The sequence below is a fragment of the Equus asinus genome, chromosome 21 (assembly GCF_041296235.1).
Source record: "Equus asinus isolate D_3611 breed Donkey chromosome 21, EquAss-T2T_v2, whole genome shotgun sequence".
Taxonomy (NCBI): Eukaryota; Metazoa; Chordata; class Mammalia; order Perissodactyla; family Equidae; genus Equus; species Equus asinus.
Window position 1 is genome coordinate 58,356,251 of NC_091810.1, and position 26,523 is coordinate 58,382,773.

Genomic DNA, 26,523 nt, shown 5'->3' on the forward strand with positions numbered 1-26,523 from the left:
CCTGTATCTCAGTTTGTCTGTAACTGAGGATGACAACTATACGTATCTCCTAGGATTCTTGTGAGGATTAAATGATTTAATGTATGTAAAATAGTAGAACAGTGCCTGGCATATGGTAAATGCTCTTTACGTCTTTGCCATTATTTTGTAAGGAAAAATAAAACAAGGTTTGAAACAAATATGGCAAAATGTTAATATTTGGCAGAGTTTGGTGGTGGGTACAAAGGCACTCATTATATTATTCTATACTATTCTACATGCTTAAAATATTTAATAATTTTTAAAAATACAATGACAAACCAGGAAAATCATTGCAATATGTAGATAAAGGGATAATAGCCTTAATGTATAAAGTGTATTTATAAACGACATGCAGAAAAAGGCAAACACTCTAATAAAAAAATAAGCAAAAGATATGAACAGGCAATTTCACAAAAGAAGAAATACAAAAATCAAAGAAATGTCCAATAAAACAACGGTAAGCTATGGCCTTTGTCTTGTTGGATTGGAAAGGTTAATGGGACGCGAGTACCCAGTCTGAGCATGGTTGTGGGGAGACAGTTACTCACAGGAGCTCGTGCACTTGGTTAAAACCTATCTAAGGATCGTTTAGCAGTGTATATCAGAATCTGTAAAAATGCTCAATGACTATCCATTTCCATTTCCAGATATTTATCCGAAGAAAAGAATGGGGCAGATTATTTTAAAACATGTATGTGAAAGGATATTTACTATTGCAATGTTTTTAAGAGACAAAAGAATTCCCATCATAGGCAAATGTAACCTTATGGCACATCTGTCCAGTAGAATATCCCACGACTATTTAAAAAAAAAGAAAGAAAATGATGCTGTAGATCATGTTCGATTGGCATGGAAGGATGTTCACTGGTATTATGTTTTAAAAGCAAGCTTACAGTATAAACAGTATGATTCCATTAAAGACAAATGCCAAGGTCAGGAGAGTTTGGGGTTTCCCAAAAGTCCCCCAACTTCCGAGAAGCCACCATTGCCCTGATGGCTCAGTGGACCTCCTGGGACATGTTTCTGCATGTTCATGGCCTCTGTCTGCTAGATCCAAGTGAGTGTGTAAAATGTACAATTTGTTTATATCTGCAGGCAGCCCCTGCCCGGGCCTGGAGCTCTCAGCCGCTGTCAGCAGTCGTAATAAATGCTGCTGATGATAGCAATAATCGCCCTCTCACACTGAGCGTCCACTTGACATCCGTTAGCTCTGATTCTTAGAAACCTCCTATGGAGTTATTATTATCCCCATTTTATGGATGGAGACACTCAAGGTCGGAGAGATGAGGAAACTGGCCCAAGATCACACAGTGGCAGACGCTACTTTGGAAACCAGGTCTGGCTGCCATTCTCTGCACATCTTAAACCATCCAGCTTTGATCAGATGGCGGTAAAAAGCCAGAGATGCAAGGAGAAGTCGCACCAAAATTCAGACTTCTACAGCGGTGGTTCTCAAGCTTAGCTGCATGTTAGAATCACCTGGGAACATTTTTAAAAATCTCGATGCTTGGGCACTTCAGTCCAATTTAACCGAATCTCTAGGAGTGGGACCCAGGCATCAGTATTTTTAAAGCTCCTTAAGTGATTCCAAAGTGCACCAAGTTTGAGAACCAGTGCTCAAAAATCGCACTCCTCAAACTTAAGATCGCCTGGGGAATCTAGTCAAAATCCAGATTCTAATTCAGCGGGTCTGGGGTCTTTGAGATTCTGTCTGCATTTCAAAAGAGCTTCCAGGTGAGGCTGTCGGTTCTTTTGCTCATCACTTCCCCAAAGGCCCCAAGAGCCTGTGCTGTCTTTTCTCCCAGACTTCCAGCACCGCCTGCGATCCCGGGCAAAGTGAGGCCGGGGATCTTTCCTGAGCTCCTTTCTCCAGAAATGAGTGCTGGCACTCGTGGGTCTGTCAAACAGGCCTTAAGAACACGCCCACCCTGGCCTGCTCGGGCATGGGCCAGGGGAGACCAGAGGCTGGGGTCAAAGGAAAGGGCGACCCAGGCCCCACCCCTCGGGGCTCTCGGGGGGAAGCCCGGTGCAGGGAGTGCAACCACATGAGGGCTCTGTCTGCATCAGGAAGGCCTCCCAGAGGATGGGGAAGTGGAACTGGGTGCTGCAGGGCACCAGGCACTGAAGGTCAAAGGCCCAACCATTTGTACATTTATTCAACAAATATTGGTGGACCCGCTCCTAGCAGGGCACACAAGGCACAGTACATATAGTATCTCACATATAGCTATGTATATAGTATGTCAGATGGTGGTATATGAGGGAAAGAAAAGTAAAGCAAAGAAGAGGGATAAGGAGTTTGGTGGGAGGGGCCAGGAGTTTAGGTGTCAAGAAGCTTCTTCATCGACTAGGTGGCTTTTAAGAAGAGACCTGGAGGGAGTGAGTCCTGTGAATCAGGGAATGGGGATGATCCAGGAAAAGGGAGCAGCAGGTGCAAAGGCCCTGAGGCAGGAACAGCAAGGAGGCAAGCAGGGCTGGAAGAGTAGTAGGAGATAGGGTCAGAGGGTGCAAAAGTCATGGGTACGTAACCCAGCAACAGGCTTGGGTGCTGGAGAAAAGGGCAGAACCCGAGGATGCCTCTCCACATGTGAAGGCAGCCCAGGAATTTGAGCTGAGACTGGAGAATTTCGGGGGCTTCACCCTTCCCCAAGACCCCAGATGATAGAGGAACAGCTCCTTCTGGACACAATCACTAGAGGGACCACTGAAGTCCTGAGGGCCAGGCTGATGGTTGGTGCCTGGGATGGCACTGCAGAGGTGCCATCCACGTGCCATCCTGGTGCCACCCCTCCTTACCCCGCCCCCAGGGCCAACAGCAATCCCCTGCACCCAGCCCATCCCCACGGGGCCTCATCTGAGCAGAGTGGGGAAGGGCTGGTGCTATGGCCACCAACAGAGGCAGAGGCCTTTCCTTCTCTCCTTTCCTCACAGGGTCCTCTCAGGGTGGGTGCCCTCCCCTCCTGACTGCTGACCCTGGCGAGATATCTCAGCCGTGCTGCATCTCAGGCAGGCCACTGTTTCTCACTTCCACCTCCCCAACAGCCACTGCAGCCCAAGCACTGCCCCAGGGGTAACCTGGCGCTCTGACCTCAGCCCTCCCCTGCAGAAGACCTCAGGGCCTCCTCACTGCCCTCAGGATAAGCCCCCAGCTCCAAGAAGGCCTTGTATATAGCCCCCAGCCTCCCCCAGCCAACCCTTCCCCGGGTATCCCCTCCTCTCAGAACCATGCTCCCGTCACAGCAGTGGCACAACCCGGAGCAGTCAGCCGTGGTCACAGCTTCCTGGCCTGCCACACGATGGGCTCCTGGCCCACGGCTCTGTTGGCCCAGGCTGGGCAGCTTAGGACTCAAGTCAGTGAACCAGGTGAAGCCCAGCCTCTGCCTACCTCAGGAATGTTTCCAGAAGGGAGAGGTCATTGCTCTAAATCTTGAAGGACAGCAGTGAGTTCATCTCCTGGTTCTCACACTTACTGGCTACTTCACCCAGGGCAGGTTACTTAACCTCTCAGTGCCTCAGTTTCCTTACCTGTGAGATGGGATTAATGACACTTTCCTCATCAGGTTGTTGGACATATTAAAAGAAACAACATATGCCAAGCCCAGCTCTTGGCACTGGTTAGGCCCTCAAGAAACAATGGGAGAAGAGTTCAGCATGTGGACAAGGAGGGAGCCAAACAGCGTGGGCAAAGGCCCTGAGCCGTGAGAGCCATGGGTGTTGGTGGAAATGCATGTATTTGGCACATGTGGAGCGAGGGCACTTCCTGTGGTGACATGGGCTTGAAGGAGTCTGGGGCTGGGTTGTGTCACCTCCCACCTCAGCCTCCCCTGACCCCGGGTGGCTCCTAGACTGTGAATCCCTGCAGAGCCTGCAATGGGCCCAGTTGTTTCTGAGGGCCAGGCCGGTGGGTCATGCTTGGTGAGCAGTAGAGAGGACTGGGGACATCATGTCAGAGGTATCCCCAAGGGACTGGGCCATGGCCCAGCAAGCACCCACTGGGAGCCTGGGTACAGTCAAAGCTGTCAGCCCAGGAAGGGGCCCCTGCTAGAGCAAGAGTCAGGAGGCAGGGTGCCCCTCCTGGCCAGCGGGTCTTTCCAGCTCAAACGTCAGGAACCCCTGATTCCCACTCCCTCCTCAGGTCTTCACAGGGATCTTTACAGCAGAGATGACCTTCAAGATCATCGCTCTCGACCCCTACTACTATTTCCAGCAGGGCTGGAACATCTTCGACAGCATCATCGTCATCCTCAGCCTCATGGAGCTGGGCCTGTCCCGCATGGGCAACCTGTCGGTGCTGCGTTCCTTCCGCCTGGTACCTGGCTGGGCCCACCGCAGGGGCGGCGGGGTGTGGGGGGTGGGCCAGGGCACTGAGCACACCCTCTCTGAGATCACCACTTAGTCACCCCAACTTTGATCCGTCGTGCCTTCACCCAACTGCTGTTTGCTAGGTACCCCTGGGTACCAGGCCCACGGCTGGTGATGTGGAGGCTCAGAGGTGGGCAAGACAAAGAGAAATCCCTCCAGAAGAGCAGTTGGGGTGGCCAAGCCCTTTATGGTTCACCATGACTCCTCCAGTCCTCTCAGGATCCCTGGAGTGGGGCTGGTGTTATCACATCCCCATTTCACAGATGAGGAGACAAAGACTCAGAGAGGCGAAACAGTTTCCCAAAGCCACATGGCAAGTAACAGGTGGAGCCAGGTCTACTGACAGCCCATCTGGGGCTCTGCCTGCTGGTTTTGGAATCAGCATTTTGGAAACTTTAATGCACACACAGATCTCCTAGGGATCTTGTTAAACTGCAGATGCTGATTCAGTAGGTCTCAGGTGATGCCAAAGCTCCGGTCCGTGGCCCATGCTTTAAGGCATTTCAAAATGCCTGGGAGGTCCAGAGAAGGGGCTGGAGGTAGGCCAGGGAAGGCTTCCTGGAGGAGGGCCGAGCTCTGTTGGTGGCTTCACTGGGATCTAGGAAGGCAGAGTAGGTGTTCAGTAAATGCTGGCTCCCTTTCTCTATGATAACTGAGAGGAGAGAAAGATGGAGGTGACTGGACAAGTCAGAGATGGTTTGAGCCAGCCCGGAAGGATGTCTGATGAAGATGAATCTGAAAGAGAAAGAACATTCCATGTTGGGGGATTCTACGGGGAAGTTCCTAGAAGTGAGACCAAGGTGGATAGGAGGCTAGTGTGGGGACAAAGAGAAGAGCTGAGTTGGGGAGAGGATGCTGGAGCTGTTGTCCTCACTCCCAGAGGAGAGCCCAAGGAAGCTGCCCTCAGGCTGTGGAGAGAAATAGTTCCTCTTGGAGGAACAGGTGTCAGTGACCTCCTAGGGCCCCCTGGTTTTCAGGCAGGAGCTACGGGGTGAGGGTGTCCATAGGCAGCAGGAGCCAGAGCCCCTCACAAGGATTCCTGCCTCCACAGCTGCGTGTCTTCAAGCTGGCCAAATCATGGCCCACCCTGAACACACTCATCAAGATCATCGGGAACTCAGTGGGGGCACTGGGAAACCTGACACTGGTGCTGGCCATCATCGTGTTCATCTTTGCCGTGGTGGGCATGCAGCTCTTTGGCAAAAACTACTCGGAGCTCAGGTACCGCATCAGCGACTCAGGCCTGCTGCCCCGCTGGCACATGATGGACTTCTTCCATGCCTTTCTCATCATCTTCCGCATCCTCTGTGGCGAGTGGATCGAGACTATGTGGGACTGCATGGAGGTGTCTGGGCAGTCGCTGTGCCTGCTGGTCTTCTTACTTGTTATGGTCATTGGTAACCTTGTGGTAAGTTGGCCAGTGGCCTCACATACACACTCACCTACCCATCCATTCATCCACCCATCTACCCACCCATCCAATCGTCTGTCTGTCTGTTAGCTTACCCTTCCTTCCATCCATCTGTTCATTCACTCAGCCATCTATCTATCAAACCATCTGTCTACCTATCAGTCTCTCACCTATCCATCTGTTTACCAATCTATGCGTCCATCTACTCATTTACCCATCCTTCCATCCATCTATTTACCCATCTATCCATCCGTCTACTCATTTACCCATCCTTCCATCTATCTACTAACGCATTCACCCACCTGTGCACCCACTTACCCATTCATCTATGCACTTATCATCAATCCATCTGTTCACTTACCCATTCATTCTTCCATCCCTCTATTCATCCATACATCTACCTATCCAGCCATCTATCCATCATCAATCACTCACCCACCAACTCACCCATCCATCATCTGTCCATCTCCATCAATCTTTCTACTCAGTTACCAATCCTCCTATCCGTTTATCTACTCATTCACCCATTCATCCATTCATCAACCCCTATCTACCTGTTCACTTTCCAATCCATCGCTTTATCACCTATCCATTCATCTGTCCGCCAGCCACCCATCCATCATTCCCCGTTCATTCATACACACACACACACACACACACACCCCTATTCATTCATCCATTTACCCATCCATCTGTGTACCCATCCATTCACTTGCCCACCCATCCATCTATCCATTTATCCATTACCCATTTTTCCAGTCATTCAACTATCCCTCCACTCATTCATCCACCCCCACATCCATATATCAGCCCACTCATCCAGTCACTCATTTACCAGTCCCATTCATCTACTCATCCATCCACCTATCTACTCACTTACTCATTGACCCCTCCATTCATTCACATCACTCTTCATTTGCTCATTTATTCATTCACCCACTTATTTACCTGTTTATTCATTATTTACTCATTTTTATATTCAATGATTTATTTATTTACTCATCTACCCATTATTTTATTAGACATTCACTTCAATGATTTATCACACGGTTTTCCAGTTCAGCTTAACAGACATTTGCTGAGCCCCTATTGTATGCAAATTGTTGTGCCAGATGTTGTTGGGGATACAGAGGTGAATGTGGCCCTGACATTGCTCACCAACTTGAGAGAGCAGAAAGGTGGGCAGTTCAAACAGGCATGGAACAACTCTTAAGCTGGTCAGAATGATCAGAGCCATTAAGGGCAAGCCCAGGGGTGCTGATCCCTTCCAACTGTGGAAATCAAGGAAGGCTTCATGGAGGAGGGTTTGGAGATGACCTGATTGACAGGTGATGCTAGAGAGGGAAGGAGCAAGGTGAGCAGAGCACAGGTGCAGGCAGGTGGTGGTACAGGTGAGGCAGGGCCCGGGAGAGCCTTGTATGTCACCCTGGGTAGCTGTGGTGGAAGTCCCTGCTGTTCTGTCATGAGGGGCCCAGGCCTTTGCTCCCAGGGCCACCTCTCTGTCCTAGGGAAGGTGCATCTTGCCTTGTGTCTTTACAATGTAGGGAATTCTGGAATTGAGAGAGATCAAAATCTAAATGCCAGAGAAGGGGCCTTGGAAAGAGGCAAGGCTGAGGCAAGTCAGTGGTCCAGGAAGAAGTCAGTGTCCACCGTGGAGCCGTCTTCCTGGGTACACAGGTAGCCCACACATGCTCAGATATGGCACCTGCATGGTCTGGCTCCTGCTGGAGTAGGCAGCAAGGCTCACATCAGCTCATAGAGGGGTTTTAGGTGGCGCCAGTACTGTGGGCCGCGGATGCCAGATCCCTTCCTCAACCCTGCCTGCTTTCTCCTTCCGTGTGCCTTAACCAGGCTAGGTTGGGGTCAGTCTCCCTCGGGCCTCACAGGTGGAGCCCAGAGAGGAAGCAAGGGATCAGTGCACAGTGCCAATAGAACCCAGCTCTTTGGCTGCCCCCACAACCCCCCTTCCATCCCTCAAACTGGCTGCCCCTTGGGGTGGAGCCTCCCTCAGCCCCTGGCCCAGCCCGGGAGCCGCCAGACTCTGTGTTCCAAGGAGGATGTGAGTACACCAAGCTCTCAGCCCAGGGCCAGGCTGAGCTGCGCTCACACACGCAGCCCTGTGATTTCCGAGCAGATCTGCCTGGGGATGAGAAGATTAGAGGCTGCTGGAGGAGGGAAGCTAACGCAGCCCACGCAGCCCCCTCCCTGGCCGCCTCAGGAATTGGGCCGCTGCCGGGCGTGGGTGGAAGCAAGATTGCCATTGAAATGGGAAGTGATGATCAGGCAGGGGCTGGGGAGCAGCAGTATGATTGACGGGGAAAGCACTGGAAGAAGCCGATCTTCTGAAGCCAGCGACAAGGGAGGCCCTAGGTCCTGTGTGGGTGGACAGGGCTGCCCAGGCGCCCCCCTGCCCTGCCCCTAGCCTGGGCCCCAGACGCCTGGAGGTCAGCGGATGTGGGGCTAGGCGTGCTGAGGGCTGTGGGGAGGACCCAGGGTGGGCAACCAGGAACAGAGGCAGGCCAGGCCTGGGGCAGTGTAGACAGAGGCCAGGGGCCAGGCCAGAGGTCAATGTAGACAGCAGCTCTGAATCACATCACGTGCCTCACCCCCCAGTGACGACATAAAAAATGCTGCCAGGTGTCACAGTGACCCTCTCTCCATAGAGATAGTGTGGGGGCTCCTACTTCTTAACCTTTCCATGCTGTCTGCGTGAATGTGCATTGCTTTCTAAATCAAAGGCATGTTTCTGAGGCCTGGCACTCTAACCTTACCCACTGCTTTCATCACAATTCTTGTTCCCAGCTTTCTGACAGGCATGTCTTGGGGGCTTGTGAGAAGACAGAACAGGGGCTCAGAGTTGGTTTCCAGTGAGAACTGTGCACCCACTTTCACACACCACCCTGCCATAGGGGCCCCCATTCAACCAAACTACCTTCCCGGGGTGGCTGGGAGGAGACACCAAACCGAGGGTAGGGAGGTGTGTCTCTGTCCTGTCGGCCTGGTGATGCTCATGCGTCTGTCTGACCCATGTGAGCATGAACGCATGGCCATCTTCATTTTGCTCCGTGAGCCTGGGAAGTGGACCCAAGCCCAGCCCCTTGTCACTCAGCTAAAGTCCTCTTTTTTAACAAAAGCTAAAACTTCACACTCACGGGATGGCTTAACAAGTGGTAGCCCAGAACCATCCAAAGACAGAAGGATTATGCAACCCCCACTTATGAGGTCCCAAGTCCCTAACTCCTGATGAATAACTTATGGAAAGTACTGTGCCTTCAGGTACCTCTGAAACCTCAGCCCCTCTCCTGACTCCCTGGAGCCTAATGGGCCAGCCCTGGTTCCAGGCCCAGGTCCCTCCACCCCATCCCAGTTGTCTAGTCCTGTATACAGCACCCATACAAGCACTGCCCCCCCAACCCCGATGCAGCCACCTCTCCGTGGCCTGACCCTGCAGTTAGTCTCAAATGCCCCCTGGCCTCTTTTCCTGCCATTGCCCCCTTCTCTGCTCAGTCCCCCATGTCACTCACCTGGAAAGCATAGTCAGATATGGGGACACAGATCGAGTGTGCTCCACAGCAGGAGCCCCAGATTTTCGAGTGGTTAGCCAGCTTTAGTGGGGAGCTCAGAGGCCCATCACTACCCCTCCTTCACCAACAGACACAGAGGGCCCTTTCCAGGAAAGCCCCAAGAGCTCTGGGTTGCTTCTAGGTGGCATCCTGTCTTGTGCCTGGTGATCGCAGATTGGACCCCACTTCCCAGGGAGAGGCCCTGTGCTCATCCTTTCCCCACTGCCCCCTGTTACTCCCAAGGCAGCAGGCCCCATCTGTAGGCTTGCTCACTGGATGAACCCACTGTTCTCTCATTGAACATGGGCCAAGACACAAGAGACCTGGGTCTGACCACCCTCAACTCAGACTGTGTCTGAGCCCTTGGGAGGAGGGATAAGAATCTGTCTTTCCTTTTATAGCCAAACTCTCTATATTCAACAGAGTGGAGAGTTAGGATGAGGGGCCAGGGCCCAGAGTTCAACCTAGAGTTGTTTGCCTTTGGCAGTCCTTAAGGTCCCTGGGCCTCAGTTTCCCCATCATGGACCCAAGGCTGAGTGCCCATGGCATGGTGCCTGCCTTGGTGAGCCTGATCTGTTACCTCCACAGGTCCTGAACCTCTTCCTGGCTTTGCTGCTCAGCTCCTTCAGTGCAGACAACCTCACAGCCCCTGACGAGGACGGGGAGATGAACAACCTCCAGCTGGCCTTGGCGCGCATCCAGCGGGGCCTGCGCTTTGTCAAGCGGACCACCTGGGACTTCTGCTGTGGACTCCTGCAGCAGCGGCCTCAGAAGCCTGCAGCCCTTGCCACCCGCGACGAGCTGCCCAGCTGCATTGCCACCTCCGGCTCGCCACAGCCTCCAGAGACAGAGAAGGCACCTCCAGCCCGCAAGGAGACACGGTTTGAGGAAGGCAATCGGCCAGGCCAGGGCACCCCTGGGGATCCGGAGCCTGTGTGTGTGCCCATTGCGATGGCTGAATCAGACACGGATGACCAAGAGGAGGAAGAGGAGAATAGCCTGGGCACAGAGGAAGAGTCCAGCAAGCAGGTGAGCCCCTTACCCTTCACGTGTATGCAGCATCTCCTTGTACGAGGCCCAGGGCTCTGCTGTCCAGGGGACCTGGCCTCACTCAGAGCAGCTGCTCCTGACAGACTACCACAGCAGGGATGGGGTGGAGGCCAATGACAGGCCGTCCCCCAACAGCCAGCCTAAGAAGGGTGCTGAGACGAGCTCTCAACCGTTTCTCCTGAACCCAGCCCAGGAGGGCATCTTGGGAGGGGCTGTTGTCCGTCATTCATCCCCTGGCTGGTCATGGGCAGCTATTTGTACAGAAAGGGAAACTGAGGCACAGCAAGAGAGAGACTTGCTAGGAGTTCCTTGTGCATCTAGGACAGACCCAGGACCCCTGGTCCCCAGTCTCCATTCGGACCGTTGTCCCCCTCCAGGACTACCAAGGTGGGCTGTCTTGGTGAGGGAGGAGTGCAGTCCCCTGACCTCCTGACTGCCAGGGGGACTTCCCTTCCTCCCAGGCCCAGGCTGATTCTGAGATTTAAAAATAAGCTTTCCTAAGGTGGTGGCAGGTGTCAGAGACAGCACTATCTTATCTCCCAACCTGTTATTTTTAACACTTAGAACCAGAGTCTGGACAAAAGAGATTTTGCCCCCCACCCCCACACTCCCATCCCTGCTCCCTCCATTCCCCATGGCCTGAGCCAGGCTCGAATGGCTTCTCCTTAGGTCTTTAGGTCAAACAATGAGGACTGGTTCTCTCCGTTTAGCTGGGCCCGTCCTGGCCACCTCCTCTGGGCAGCACCGAGTGGGTCTGGCTATGAAGAGCAGCTGCTCCCCATGCATGGAAATTGATCTGAGGCTCCAGGCTTGGTTCCACATCCTTCTGCTTCGCTATGGTCCTAAAGGCCAGCTTCGGCCCTTTTAGTCAGGCTGTGGGACAGTGGCGGTGTGTGTTGGGGGAGGGGAGTGTTGGCATTGCCAGGACCGTGGCTTCCAGTTATCTCAGGACATGCCCAGCACAGGAGTGGGATTCCAGCTGCCCCTCCTTTTTCTTCTCCTTTTCTTCCCTTGAGCCTAGTGGCTCTGGCTTCCTGGGACCTGTGCGTGTGTGTGTGTGTGTGTGTGTGCAAGCTGGGAGGGTGCCATGGGAACTCATGGGGGAAGTCAGCATGTCCTTGCTAAGTGGAGTTGCCAGTACTGGGAGGTGGGCATCGCAACCCAGCTGCACCTTTCCATGGAGTAGGAAGAGGGGGAGATATATGGCAGGCTGGTCAGGTGCTTTGTCTGGCTACAGGGCCTTTGCCTGGACCTACCAGGAGCCTCCCATCCACCCACTCAGGGCCCCCGAGAGAGGGGTCTTCGGTGAGATGAGGCCCCGTGAAGAGGGCGGGAGACAAGGCTGCAGTGCATGGGCAGGGCCCAAAGCAGAGCCAAGGCCCTGGAAACGCTCTGGCCAGGTAGCTCATGGGCAGGGGGGTCTCTTCAGCAGGAATCCCATCCTGTGTCTGGCGGCCAAGAGGCCCTCCCGGAGCCCAGGGCCTGGAGCCAGGTATCAGAGACCACCTCCTCCGAGGCCTATGAGGCCAGAGCTGCTCCGGCAGAAAGGCGGCAGCAGCGGCAAGCGGAGCCCCCAGCCCCAGGGTGCAGTGAGGTAACGCACACCTTCATCCCTGAAGCCAGTAGGCACTGCCGCTTGGGCTGGAGCCAGGCCGGGAGAGGTCCTAGGCACACGCCTGCGTTTGCTGCTGGGAGTCACAGCTGCTGTCACGGGCAGTGGGGAGGCCCGTCTGCAAAGGGGAGCATGGGCAGCCCTGGCCTGACAGGAGAGGGATGCCTGGGGCCCAGAGCACGGGGAGATTCTGGAAGCAGCCAGCCCAGGGCCCTGCTGCAGGACTAACCTGACATCTCCGTGTGTTCACCCCTCCTCACTCGGTTCCTGTGCTTCGGTCCTGTTTGGCACACGTTTGTCCTGTAGATCACCCCATCCCAGGGGACTTGGGGGAGCTCTAAGAACAAGTTCTTGGTACATTGGCCTCCAGCTGCTTCTTACCTGGACTAAAGCAGAGGTAGTCAACAGGGGGCCTACTGTAGGGTTTTGTTCCAGCCACAAAAGGATTTTAATTTGAATTAGCTGCCAACCTTTAAAACCCAGGAGATTTTATATAAAAAGTCTGCATTCTGGCTTCTCTTGAAAAGAAGTTAGAGAAGCCACCCTACTGGAGACAGGTGGTGACCGCCCCCTTGACGCCGGCTGAGCTGTCCAGTTGCCACAGACCCCACCTGCCTGACTTCATTCCATTCATTACCTGCCTGGCCCCCATAAGCGTTTGAGTTTGCAACACCCAACCCAACGGATGAGAGCACTGCTGACTACACCTCCAGCCCACACCCCTACACCAGCTCACACCAGGCACCGTGGAAGGTGGAGGTCACGTGTTCAGAGATGGTGCCGGGGTGCCATTGTCCTGCAGCCTGATCTCCGCCCTCAGTCCAGCCGTGGTGACTTGCTCCAAAGGAACATTTCTCTTTTGCCTTCTCCCTTTCGTGGGATGGGTTCATGGAAGGCTTTGTGATCATGGCCAGCTTTGGAGCAGGGCCCAGTGGAATCATCGTCCTGACTGCGCAGATCACCTTTCTCCCCCTGGTGGGTCTGACACGTGAAGGCACATGGGAACAGGAAGACACAGGAGGGGCAGGAAGTCACAGGGAGAAGGGGCTCCCATGCTGGAATGTTGAAACTCCTTCCTCCATTCAAATCAGTTCACGGCGGGACCTAGAAGGGAGAGCAAGGTGGGTGAGCCTTTCCTAGGAGAAAGAGCCTTCATCTCTCCTGCAGTGGAATCCTGAGAACGGGTCCTCCCTCAGGATGGCCCCGCATACCTTAGGCAGCTCCAGTGTCTGGTAAGAAAAGCAGCGTGAAGACCTCCTCCAGCTTGTGCCTTTCCCAGCTCAGTGCCTCACGGCAAAGCCAGGAGGAGAAGGGAGGGACCCTCAAGGCCACTGGGGACCCTGAAAGGCAGAGCCTCACCCCTCGGCCATGGCTCCACCGGGCCCAGAGGGGCCCTCTCTGCTTTCCCACTGGGATCCAGCCTTCCCCATCGCAAACCTCAAAGTTAAAGAAGACTTGAGATACCAGTGGAGCAAATCATGGAAGGAAAAGAAAAGAAGGCAAGTTTAGGAGCAGAGGCATGCCCAAGAACTCAAATCAGCCGTCTCTAAATGGAGCCTGAGCCCGTGCGGTGGGAAGGGGGCCAGCTGAGCTGGGGGGTTTAGGTGTGACCTGAATCCCACAAAGGCTTCCCTTCCTTCGGAGAACCCCCTGCCACACCTGTGTTCAGGTGGGTTTCTAGAAGCAGAGCTGGAGACAGGCTTCCTGTGCCACTGCTGTATTGAGGGAGGGCTTTCCTGGGAAAGCGATAAGGAGTGAAAGAAGCGGGATGAGGCAGAGGAAGAAGGTCCTGCAGACGTGGCAGCCACGTTCTAGCCGCAGCCTGGTCCCGTGGGGAGCTCTGGAGCATGAACTGACCATGGCGTTGTCCCCACCCAAGGCAGGGGCTGGCCTTTTATGTTCCCGTTTCAGTGCATCACTGGGTGTCAGTCATCCCTGGCTTGGATTGTAACCTCCAAGCCATTTCCAGGATGGTGGCTGCCTGTCTGAAGATGATTTTTCCAGGATGGTGGCTGCCTGTCTGAAGATGATTTTCTGGAGAAGGGGCTGGCTAAGCAGCCAGTGTTCACAGTGGCTGGGAACAGGTGCCCTGGCCTATTACAGGGGAACTGGGCAGAGCACCAGCTGTGGTCACTACAGCACCCTCGACACTAGCCCCACACGTGACACACACAGACAAGGGCACGCCACACACGCATGCCTCTTTATAATCAGGTTACGTGAGATCAGGGTAGCAGAACCCTGCATGGCCAGGCAGGGAAGTTTCCGGCATCTTCTTACTCTTAGTCCCGGCTCCGCGCGTCACAGCAGCAGCCATATGAACTGAGCGAGAAGTGTAGGCTGGGTCGCTGGCCTGTTCTCTGCATGTCTGACCTTGCACCTATGTGTGCCTGTGAATCTGGTTCAGACTGTTCTGGGTGTGGCATGCCTGTTTCCTCTGCATGTGCTAAGCTACCGTATGTGTCTATGTCCCAGTGTGTGTCCATGGTGCTGCCCTGTGTCTGTTTTATTTCCTCCTGGATGTAGTCCCCATCCCCATTGTTTTCCCAGAACCCCATCACACCCCCTGCACCCCTGCTCTAGACTCCAGCAGATCAGAACCACAGACCCAGGAGCCCTGAGGTCCAGCCTCAACTCGGCCCTGACTGGCCCTCTGTGGGCTCCACGGCAGTTCCCACCCACCCACCCCAAGCTCAGATTCCCAGGGTGTGCTCCCAAGCCTCTGGGCTCGAGGCTGGAGGCTACATGGCCCAGACTCACACCCTTGCCCACCCTGTCCCCACACCCCTGCACACAGACCCAAGAGGACAGTTACTCTGAAGGGAGCACAGCAGACATGACCAACACTGCTGACCTTATGGAGCAGATCCCTGACCTCGGTGAGGACGTCAAGGATCCGGAGGACTGCTTCACCGAAGGTACTGCCCTGGATGGCCCTTTGCCCCAGCCTCAGCCCTGCCCAGAGGGGCAGGAGGACCAGCAGGTCCATGGGGCACACAGCCATATTGCACCCTACCCTGACCACAATGCCTACCCTCCCTCCCCAATTCCTCATCACCCTGGGAGCTCCTCCATCTGCCCGTGACATGAGTCATGGCGAGTCTGCCCACAGTGTGCTGGATTGGACAGCTATGGGTCAGCTGCACTGAGGACTCATGACTCTGCATTTGTGGGGTGGTAACAGAACTCTGTGCCCCCACAGCAGCAGGGACTGCATCCTAGTCACCCCTGTTCACCCAGGCCCTGGCATAGTGCCTGGCATATAGTAGGCCCTCTGTAAATACTCGTGGGTGTAGCATGTGGCCATGTTGGTGATTGGCATCTGTAGCTTTTATGAATTGGTGGTATATTCAGAAGACAGTTGGAACGTTTCTCTGGGGTGGGGAGGGTTTCCCAGATGAGCAGAGGACAAACTGGAGCCCATCACAACCCCAGCCTTGCCCCTGCTCAGACCTGCCAGGCCCCTCACCCACTCACTGGGTGCCTAGTCCATCCAGCCTCTCCACAGAGTCCCTGCTGAGTGTGGGCCCAAGTGCACAGCACCCACAGTCTTCCTCGCCCCCACCCCTGCCATGGCCCTGCCCACCATGTTGCCCTGTTCATTATCCCATCATTGTAACCTCTTCCTCTTAGTCATTCCTTCAACCATCAGACATGGGCATTCACAGGCCCTGATCTGGGCCTGACCCCTCACCATCCCTCATAGGCTGTGTCCGACGCTGTCCCTGCTGCACTGTGGACACCACACAGGGCCCAGGGAAGGTCTGGTGGCGGCTGCGCAAGACCTGCTACCGCATTGTGGAGCACAGCTGGTTTGAGACATTCATCATCTTCATGATCCTGCTCAGCAGTGGAGCACTGGTACCCTCCTGGGGATGCAGGGTTGGGCAGGGAGGGATGGAGGAGCCGGGGAGAGTGGGGAAAGGAGGTCTCCAGCTGGAAAGCCAGGCCAGAGACTGGGGCAGAGCCTCTGCTGAAAATGCACTCCCCAGGGCCCCAGATCAGGGATCAGCTCACAAACTCTCAACACCCACAGCAGGTAGGGAGGTCAGATAAGGTCAAATAGGGAGGCAGGGAAGGGCTCACAGAGGTCATCTGTCCAGGCTCCCTTGTTCCACGAAAGGAAAATGATTTACCCCAGATCACAGTGCACAGCTGGCATAGGCTGCAGGTCAACAACCTCCCATGCCTGAGCTCTGGTGACACACCCACCTGCACACAGCCTCAGGCGCTCCATCAGACCGTTTCAATGCAATTGACAATGCTGGCTGATACTACAGTGGTAGCTCCACTTATCCCATGTCTTCTAGAGCTAGAGGCCAAGCTATGTAGTTCACGCATTATCACAGTTAATCCCCACAACAACCCTTTGTAGAAATATTAAGTAACTTACCCAAGGCCCCACCACTCACAAGCAGCAGATGTGGCCTTTGAACCCAGACAGTCGAATTCCAGAGTCCTTTGTCTTGACCCTCCCTTTGTTCAATAGGTCGTTTCTAAGCTCTTGTATCTAGTCCTGTGAGCCACGGGGAAGCAATAGGAGGAGGAGACCCCAGACTGGCCTTGGGCTCCCAGTCTAGTTGGGAACACCAGGTTCAGCAGGTTTGAGATAGTCAGAGATCAGCTCAAGAGAGTTGAGCAAGAACGGAGATGACTCAGGATTTGGGGAGATCAGGGGGAACTGGAGCAACCAGGAAGACTCTCTGGAGGAAGCACATGGAGCTGCACTGTGGAGAACAGGGAGGTTTGTTGAGGCCAAGAGGAGCAGTGAGCCCCTCTAGGGATCCCTATCTGGCTCCCAAGCACCCTTCTGTGACCTCTCAGAGCCCTTCTCAGAAGAGATGGAATAACCCTGGAGAGGGTTCTGGAAGGTGCTAGTGAGCAGGAGAGGGGTGATCAAGAAGGCAGAATAAACAAACTTTTCTGGCCCAGGAGAAGTAAGCACCTGATATTTTTGGGGAGGTGAGAACTCCATGGATAAGCAAGTAATAGGGAATGCTTTGGACTACAGAGTGGGAGAAGGCCATTTTGATCCGAGGCTATGTGCCTCCAGTCTGTGCTGCCTCCTGTAGGGGCAGGCCATGGGGAGGCACTGTGGCCGTCACTTCTAAAGCTCTGGGCCTCCCACCCACCCTGTGCTGCCTCACCCCTATTCCAGAGTGGGCCCGGAGCCATGATTTGCAGGCTGCATGCTGTTTTACCATCGGCAGCTAGAGCCAAATCTCCGTAGGCTTCAGAGAAGGATGATTTGACAATATGTTAACGAGTTTTGTTTTTAAACAGCCACAAACAAGGGCAGCCAGAGCCATTTAGTCTGGGCTGCAGAGGAAAAGCTCAGCCTGGCATAAGTGAGGAGGAGTTTTGGCAAGCAAGTGGTGAATCTAATCAGGATAGACAGCCAAGCACTGTTAAAAAAAAAAAACCATGTCAATGATATATTGAGAAAAAGAAGTCTGAGTGTGTTATTTAAAGTTATAAACTTGTTTAACAGAAAGCAGATTATATATCTCTTCCAAATTGCTGAAGGGAAAGTTTTTAGAGAAAACAGCGATCTTACAGCAAAAGATAGGAGAAAAAAAGAAGCAACAAGGAAACATTAAATCAGGAAACAAAAAACAATATGGCACAGGCAAGATCAAACAGGTGTCTTAATAATAAATGTAATTGGATAAAATTCATCTTTTAAAAGAAAAGGACTCAATGGATTAAAAAAAAAACCTCTCAGCCATGTGCTTTCTGAAACAATGTGACTCAGAAATATTAAAAGTAAAATAATAAGGGGCCAGCCCAATGGCACAGTGGTTAAGTTCACTTTCTGCTTCAGCAGCCCAAGGTTCACCAGTTCAGATCCCGGGTGCAGATCTACGCACCACTTGTCAAACCATGCTGTGGCAGGCATCCCACATATAAAGTAGAGGGAGACAGGTACAGTCTTCCTCAGCAAAAAGAGGAGGATTGGCCGCAGCTGTTAGCTCAGGGCTAATCCTCCTCCTCAAAAAAATGTGAAATAATAAGATATACCAGACAAATGCAAACAATGGCAACAAAAATCATAGTGTTTTTGTCTGTTAATATTAAACAACATTAAATTCAAGGTGAAAAGCTTCAGATAATACAAAGAGGGTCGAACCTATAATAAAAATATAACTATTATGAGCATATTGGCTTGGGATTGCATAGCACTTATATAAAGCAAGAACCATTGGGGGAAAAAACATTAAAAAGTGGCAACTGTGTAATAGTACAGGGAGATTTTACCACACTTACATTATTTCTTGGCAAATCAAATAGAAAGAACCAGACAGTGAAAAATCTAAAACATACATAGAATTAATAAATTTTATCTAAGTTAATAATAATAAAAATAATAGCTAACACTTGCTATGTGCCAGACCATGTTTAAATATCTTACAAACATTAATTCGTTTAATTCTCACAGTTACCCTATGAGATAGGTATTATTATTAAGCCTATTTTACAGATAAGGAAACTGCTAGATCTAGCAAAAATAGGAAAATTAAAAACAAACCTTTAGAAATATAAAAGTCATTCTTAAACCTTAAATCAAACAGAAAGTAGTTTGTAATAGGCTCATGGGTGTTTATTATATTAATAAGTAAGCAAGTAAATAAAATGGTCTATTCATGGACCAAAGATGACAGTGTGTCATAAGTCAAAGATTATGATTCAATCAGTTCTATCCACCTGAAACCTAGAAAAATAAGAGATGAAAAATAGGAGTAGAGAAAAAACTGTGACTGGGGGAAAAAACTAGAAAATAACAATATTGAGAAGATTGCATATGGGATGCGGCCAAAACTGTAATAAGAGTAAAATTCATAGACTTAAATACTTTTATTATTAAATAGAAAGAATGTAAAGTAATTAATAAATTCACTCAAGAAATTAGAAATATAACAACAAAATCTTCAGGAAAGCAAAGGAAGTAATTAATAAAATAAAAACATTAATGAATTAGGAAATAAATAGTGAAACTGATAAAATTCCAAAGCTGATTCCTTGAAAAATTAGAACAATCAAATAGATAAGCCACTAACTAATCTAATTTCTCACATCTCCAAGAGTGGATTCTTTCATGTTCTCAAGGAAGAAGATAATTCCGATCCTATTTAAAATATTCTAGTGTATGAAAAAAGGTGGAAAGTGTACAGATTCTTTTTTTGAAAGCTAAATAATGCTGATTTTTGAAACCTTAAATATACCAAAAGGAAAACCATAGACCAGTTTTCATACTCCATACTTATGAACAGTGATGCAAAAATCTTAATAGGATCCAGCAATATATTTAAAACATGAAATAAGTCATAGCTGAGTATATTCTAAAAAGTCAGAATGGTGCCATATTAGGAAGTCTATTTATATGAATAGGACAAAGATGAAAAACCATACAATTATCTCAATGAATGCCTAATTTTTAAAACTTTGTTAAGAATAGAAATAAATCCATTTCCTTAATTTAGTGAAAAACTTACTCTCAAATTAACTTCCATCCTCATCATTAGTAGTAAAGCACTTGAAACATTTCTATTAAGGTCAGGAATAAGAAAAAGGATGATTTAACTACTTTTTAGCTATTGTTCATTATTTAATAATAATTTGGAAGTACTAGCCAGTGCAGTTAATCAAGAAAATTAAACATACAGTATGAAAATTGGAAAATAGAAGAATTGAAGTCAGTATACCCAAGTGTAAAACAAGAGTTAAAAAATAACAGAAATATATCATTACTTGTAGATAATGATTGCCTAGAAAAATTTTAAAACCTGTTAAAAATGTGACATGGCCAGTTATATAATAAATGTACAGGTAATCATTGCTCTTCTTCTTGTTTTATACTAACAGAAGCCCTTTAGCCACAGGTAACATTTCTTGAATATTCCTTACATGCCAGGCATTGTGAACATAAAATAACTGAGAATAAATATAACATGAAATGTGTGAAAGGTACATGAAGACTGAAAACTTTGCTCAGGAATGTAAAAGAAGACAAATAGGTAAACATACGATAAAGATACTCTGATCTTAGGTAGGAACATGATTAGTTCCCAAAATAGTTAATATATTCCATGCAATAACAGTAAATTTCTGTTTTTGAGGGAACTTGAAAAGTATTGCTAAAGATTATCTTGAATATTATTAAACATGGCGAGGAAAATTCATATGATACTAATTCAGAAAGAGAGAGAGAACAGTGGAACCACATAGAGAGGTCTGAAATAGATTTAAGTAAATGTGGGAATATAGTATATGATAACATTGACTTCAAACTGTGATTTGAAGTGGATTCTTTAATAAAGTGTTGGGACAATTAACAAGCTACTCTGAAAAAAGTAGTCAAGGGGCTGGCCTGGTGGTGTAGTGGTTAAGATCGGGTGCTCCGCTTCGGCGGCCTGAGGTCTGCAGGTTCGGATCCTGGGTGCGGACCTACGTACACACCACTCATCAAGCCATGCTGTGGCAGTGTCCCACATACAACGGAGAGGAAGATGAGCACAGATGTTAGCTCAGGGACAATATTCCTCACCAAAAAAAAAGAAAAAAGTCAAGGTGACATTTGTTCTTTACCAAAATATATTTAGATTTTTTAAATTGTAACATAAAACAATGAAACCAGAAAGTGAAAAGAAAAGAAAAGAAAAGAAGGGTCATTTTTTTCTAGCTTTGGAATAGGCGAAGACTTTCTTAACATGATGCCAAATGTTTTACTGAATGAAAATCATAATAAACTATATAATGACATCATAGTAAATGATATAATAAATAAATGAAATACAATGAATTCATATAATGAATATATGAAAAACAATAAATGAAAATGAAGTGTAGAACTTCAGTATGGTAAACAGGATTTAAAGGCATGCGGCTAGAATAAAGTGTATCAAATAAAGAGTTAATGTCCCCAAATAAACCAGACACTCAAGTAAAAATATAGGCAAAGGAGATGAACAGGCAAGTCACAAAAGGAATGCCACAAGTATCCAAGTCAGCATTGCTAGTCATAAAATACATAAAAATGTAAACAAACAATTTTTGTTCATTAGGCTGGGAAAAGTGACAAAGGAGAAACACCCGCCGGTGTGGGTAGAGTGGTGGGGAAAGAGCCACCTTCGTGCACTGTTGGGGGAATGTCAGTTGGTGTCCCCTTCTGGAGGTCCTGTTCCCAATCTGTACCAAAAGCATACCTTTGACCTGGCCTCTCAGTTCTAGAAATTTGTCTTCAACAGATAATCAGACACATTATTCATTGCAATGTTGTTACTACGAGGGATAAATTGGAAACAACCAGAAATGTTCATTAATCGGATTATTGGGCTAAATAAACAGTAGTATATGCAAATAATGAAATATTATGTAGCCTTTAAAAAGAATGATATTGTGTGTAGTCACATCATTGAGTAGATAAATGTTCACAAAAGATTGTTTAGTGGAAAAAGAAATTTCAAAGCAAAATATTTAGTATATGTTATAAAATTTGTGCTCACACACACACAGATGAGTGTTGAAAGAATATTCATCTAAATGTTAGCAGTGGCTACTCTAGTGTCATGAAATTGGAGGAGCCCCTTATTCTCTTTTTTATAATTTCTATATTATTTAATTTTTTTAATAAGAAACACACATTTTTATAATCAGAAAAAACACACCTACTTTTTAGCTTGAATAACTCCCAAAGTCCATTGGGGACCTGAATTATCCTGTTGTCCCGTCTACACTGACCAGATTAGCATATGTCTGCCTCAGCAGTGTGTACAGCGAGGGCCGCCTGGACCCCTGCAGCTCACAGAGGCCCTGCAGTCAGAGAGGGAGGCCCAGAGCGACAGGTGGAGGCAGCCCCCCAGGGCCCTCTGTGACGTGTTCAGTTGCCTAGACTGGGAGCCTCAGAGCACACTCTGACAGGGAGAAGTAACTCAGGAGAAGCAGGTACAGATCAGAAGACTGGGGTGGCAGAGGGCAGCTGGCAGCCATCAGTTTCTCTGTAGGCTCAGGAATTTGGGTTGAGGCAGGAACAACGAGCTGGAGAAAGACAACTGGCATTTTAGAAACGTCCACCCCTAGATTCTGAGCATGCAGGAGGTTTGACTTTATCTAGTCCTGTGTTTGCTGAACTTCCTGTCTACAGACTGCCTATACCATCGTTTATTTAAAATTTAGCTTTAGATCAGCTCTCATTGGTTTTTTGTTTGTTTAAATAAATTTGTCGTAAAGGGAAACTTTTAATGATTCTTATAATGGCAAGCGAATATAGTTTCCCATGAAAAGTAGGTAACTGTATTAAGTAAATAGAGTAAAACCGAAGTGGAGTGAAAACAAAAAAATGTTTTGTATTGTTCCTAGCAGCAGGCTACAAGCGGAGCCTGCGCGACCTCGCTCCTTGTTAAAGCGGGAGATGAGCAAGTTTTAGAAAGGTCTTAAAGATGCACTAGCCCAGAGCTGAGACTTGCTCTTTATGTGAAGGAAGATCCAGTCTCACTGGCATTCTGCCTTGTTGTCCACATCCCGCGTAAGATGTGTTCACGGCCCACATGTGCACATGCTCCTTGGAGAGCAGGCTGAGGTGGTCCAGTGCTGACCGTGGAGGGACCCCCTCCACTACCCGTCTCGCCTCTGCTCCCCACCCTCCTGGGTGGCACTTACTGTTAGACATGAAGCTGGTGCAGGGTGGGGTTGGCAGTGGTCAGGGTGTCATGTCCGCCTTGTCCGGCCTGGTCTGCAGGCCTTTGAGGACATCTACCTGGAGGAGAGGAAGACCATCAAAGTCCTGCTCGAGTATGCCGACAAGATGTTCACTTACGTCTTCGTGCTCGAGATGCTGCTCAAGTGGGTGGCCTACGGCTTTAAGAAGTACTTCACCAACGCCTGGTGCTGGCTCGATTTCCTCATCGTGGATGTGAGTGGGGGGCCCTGAAGGGAAGAGAGGAGGGGGGAGACCCGTTGCCAGTGCGAGAGGGAGCTGAGGCAGAGGGACAGAAGGACAGAATGACGGGGCGGCAGGAGTCAGCAGGCTGGAGTGGAGGCGCTCAACTGTGTCATGGGGCAGGCAGAAGGAAAGGAGCCTGGAGTCTGGGATCACAGAGGAGAGGCCTGGGCCCTGCCATCAAGACCCCAATTTGGGGAGATGGAGGAGCAGGGGTCACCTGGGCCCTGCCTCAGGAGCCCCCAGGCTTCTGGGGGAGACTAGACCCACCATGGGGGACAATGAAGAGCAGTCCAGGCAGGCACGTGAGCCAGGGCAGGAATGGGTGCTCACCATCTCAGGGTGGCCAGAAGAGCGGGGAGCAGACAAGCCTGTGCTGCAGCACTCACCACGGTGTGCTGTGAAGTGTCTGCCAGGCCCACTAGACAGATGGCCAGTTAAGAGCTTCCATGCCCACACCCAGGAGGAGGCTGTCTGTACAGCGCAGAGGGTGAGCCCGAGGCCAGAGGGGACAGGGTTGGTGAGGGGATGCTGGGCAGGCAGGGGAGAGCCTCCTGGCTCAGGTGGAAGATATCACTTAGGGAGGATGAGCCAGGGGATGGAGGGAAGGAGGAAAGCCATGAACACTGGCTGAGGGGTTCTGGATTGCTGCCCTGGACAACCAGGTAGCTGGCAGGGCTTGCCTGCCCGGGGTGTGTCCGGGGAGGGCCTGGGGAGGAGGCTGGCATGTCCTCTCTTTACCCAGTTGGCAGATGGAGTGGGAGGGCCCTGCCCCACAGCTTCCTGGACCCCAGGACACTGCTGGGTGCCAAAGCAGGGTGAGTGTAGGGTCCAGCGGGGTTCCTGAGCACGGTCAAGTGGGAGAGCAGCCAGAGAGGGAAGAAGTGAGACTCCAGATGGGGAGCAGCCTCAGGTGCGCACTCATGGAGGGCAGAGGGAGCACAGCAAGGGCAAAGGCTCAGGTGAGGGCTCACCATCAGGTTGTGGTGGGTCCTGCAGAACAGAATGTGGGTCAGGATCTGCAGACTGGGAAGAGCTTTCCAGAAGGCGCCCATGGCTTCTAGGCTTGGCATCAGGCTCTGCCCACCAGCAGGGGCTGTCCTTCCTGTGGTTATATAACAGGCTCAGGCCTGTGCTCAGTCCCGACACCCCACTCAGAGGCCAAAGGGAGGAGCTCAGCCCCCAGGAGCCCCGGCCAGGGTCTAGGCCTGGGTGGGAGGTCAACCATCAGTGGCTGTGGCAGGAGAGGCTCCTTGGGCTAGAATGGGCATGGAGACACAGAGCCAGATCATTGGGTCTCCAGTCCAGGCTTCCTTCTATCACCGCAAATGGCTGAGAGGATGCTAATGCTGGGGGGAGGGGTGCTGGGTGGCAGGGAGGGAGGGAGGGAGCTCTAGATGCCCTGACAGCCTGGAGCCCTCCAGTCTCCCTGAGATGAAGGAGGGACCCCTGAGGCCTCCCTGCTGAGGGACTGCGGGGAGGCCTGGGATCCTGGCATCTCCGCCCCGATGCCCGCTCACCCAGCTGTTCCTGCAGCTTCTTTGGAAGTTGGGCCTGCGGAGGGACTCCCCCAGGCAGTCCAGAGGGAGTTTGCAAAGATTTCGGGGGAAGCCCACCAACACCCCACCACCTGCCACCTTGCGGAACTCAGAGCCGAGGCTGGGCAAAGGAGATGGTCAGTGCGTCCTGCCCAGTCCCAATCTCAGAGAACGAGGCTGTGGAGAGGGAAACTGAGGCCCACAGTAGGGAAGGGTCTTGCCCAGGGTCAAGCAGAAGGAAGTAGGTGCTGGAATCCAGCTTTCCTGATGCTGGCCACGCTGCCCCCCCCACCCCACACTTGGTGGGAAAGGTGGACTCCAGGCCTCCGGGCTGGAGAAGGGTGTTTCCAGGATCCATTCAGGCACTTTTTCAATAAATACTATTGAGCATCTACTGTGTGCAAGCGCTGCTGTCGGTGCCGGGGGTGTTGGGGAGCAAAATAGACAAAGCCCCTGCCTGCAGGGAGGAAGGCGACTGCGAACGGTCAGATCGTCATAAGCTAGTCTTCTATTAAGTCAGAAGGTGATGTGAACCGTGGAGCAACAGGAATTGGAGAAGGGAAGGGATTAGGAGGGCCCAGACTCAGGGGAAGGGGAAGGTATCCATTACGACTTTAAATAGACTGGCCAGGGTGGGCCTGCTGAGGCCAAATTTGAGCAGATTTGAAGGAAGTTGGGGTTAGCCAGGCAGATGCCTGCAGAACATTCCAAGCAGAAGTTGGCACAGCAGTGCAAAGGCCCAGTGGTGGGAGCCTGCCTGGCATACTTGAGGAGCTGCAAGGAGGCCAGAGTGAATGAGGAAGGGAAGTGCAGGCAATGAGGCCGGCCTGCCTGGGGCAGAAGGGTGCAGCCTTTGGAAAACATGGGCCTTTATTGAGCATGAAATGGGGGGCCCTTGGAGGGCTTTGAACAGAAGAGTGACATCAACTGACTCCTGTTATTAAAGGGTGACCTTTTAATCCTTGGTGGGGGTGGGAGGTGGCGGTGGGGACTCGAGCAGAAGCAGGGAGAAGAGTTGGGAGGCTGTGGCAGTGATCCAGGGAACGATGACGGTGGCCTGGCCAGCATGGTGGCAGTGGAAGTGGTGAGAAATTTTTGGACTTCTGATGTATTTTGAAGGCAGAGCCAACAGGAAATCCTGATGGGTTGGATGTAGGGTGTGAGAGACAGAGAGGAGGCAGGGATGACGCCAAGGCTTGTGGCCTGAGCAGCTGGAAGGATGGAGTTGCCATCAACCGAGATGGGGGGACCGTGGGTGGAGCAGGTGGGGGAAGCTCTGGAAAGAATGGAGATGACAAGGTTGGCCTGCTGGGAACTAGGCAGGCTGACTGTCCGGACCTGGTCTCTGGGGCCCTGCCCTCAGGAAGAGGTCTCTGAGAGATGTCCCTCTGCCTCTCTAGGAATGGGGACCACCAACCCAGCATCCTCGAGGGGTGAGTGGGGGCAGCACAGAAGTTGATCCTGGGAGTCTTCCTCTGAGCCCCTCTGCCCAGCCTTCTCCCAACGCAGTGCTTCCAAGCTTAAGCCTGGGAGGAGGCTGTGGAAGTCAGGTCCCTGCCCGCCCTCTCCACCCCCAGGCTGCCCTGAGTGCCAGGGTAGTGTTAACAGCGGTTGCAGGGGAGGTCAGGCAGGAGGCCATTTCCAGCCTCTGATCACAGGCCAGCAGTGAAGGAAGCGGGGACTGGATGCCCGCAGAGCTTTAGAAGGATAAAGTTCACGGGGTGGAAATGCCCCAGTGGGGATGGGACAGAGGGAACAGAGAGCTGAGGCTCCCGTTACCAACAGCATCTTCCCCTGTGTCTCCCTTCTTTGACCATGTTGGAATGTGGCGAAGTCCAGCTTTGGGGAAATTGTCTGCTCATACTCAACCAAGATGATCTTTTCTTCCAAAAAGAGGCTTTTTGTGGGGAGGGAAGGGAAAGGCACAAGTTTGACTTGAAAGGAAGCACGTGGGGACCAGAAACCCAGACTTTGTGTCCCTGCCCCTCCCCACCAGTGGGTGGCTTCGGAACTCAGTTTGCTCACCTGTG

The 26,523-nt window shown here is 51.2% G+C and overlaps 1 protein-coding gene across 3 annotated transcripts in view; it reads left to right on the forward strand.

Moving 5' to 3' along the window:
- SCN5A (sodium voltage-gated channel alpha subunit 5) overlaps nucleotides 1-26,523 on the forward strand; it is a 99,379-nt gene that overhangs the window by 58,663 nt on the left and 14,193 nt on the right. For 2 of the 3 annotated variants that reach the window (XM_070492266.1, XM_070492265.1), the window contains exons 15-21: nucleotides 4,157-4,330; nucleotides 5,435-5,791; nucleotides 9,946-10,386; nucleotides 11,837-12,001; nucleotides 14,817-14,937; nucleotides 15,726-15,880; nucleotides 22,755-22,928. In XM_070492266.1, coding sequence (XP_070348367.1) covers nucleotides 4,157-4,330; nucleotides 5,435-5,791; nucleotides 9,946-10,386; nucleotides 11,837-12,001; nucleotides 14,817-14,937; nucleotides 15,726-15,880; nucleotides 22,755-22,928 — 1,587 coding nt within the window. The remainder of the gene's footprint in view (nucleotides 1-4,156; nucleotides 4,331-5,434; nucleotides 5,792-9,945; nucleotides 10,387-11,836; nucleotides 12,002-14,816; nucleotides 14,938-15,725; nucleotides 15,881-22,754; nucleotides 22,929-26,523) is intronic. The other variant, XM_070492267.1, reaches the window with a different exon arrangement.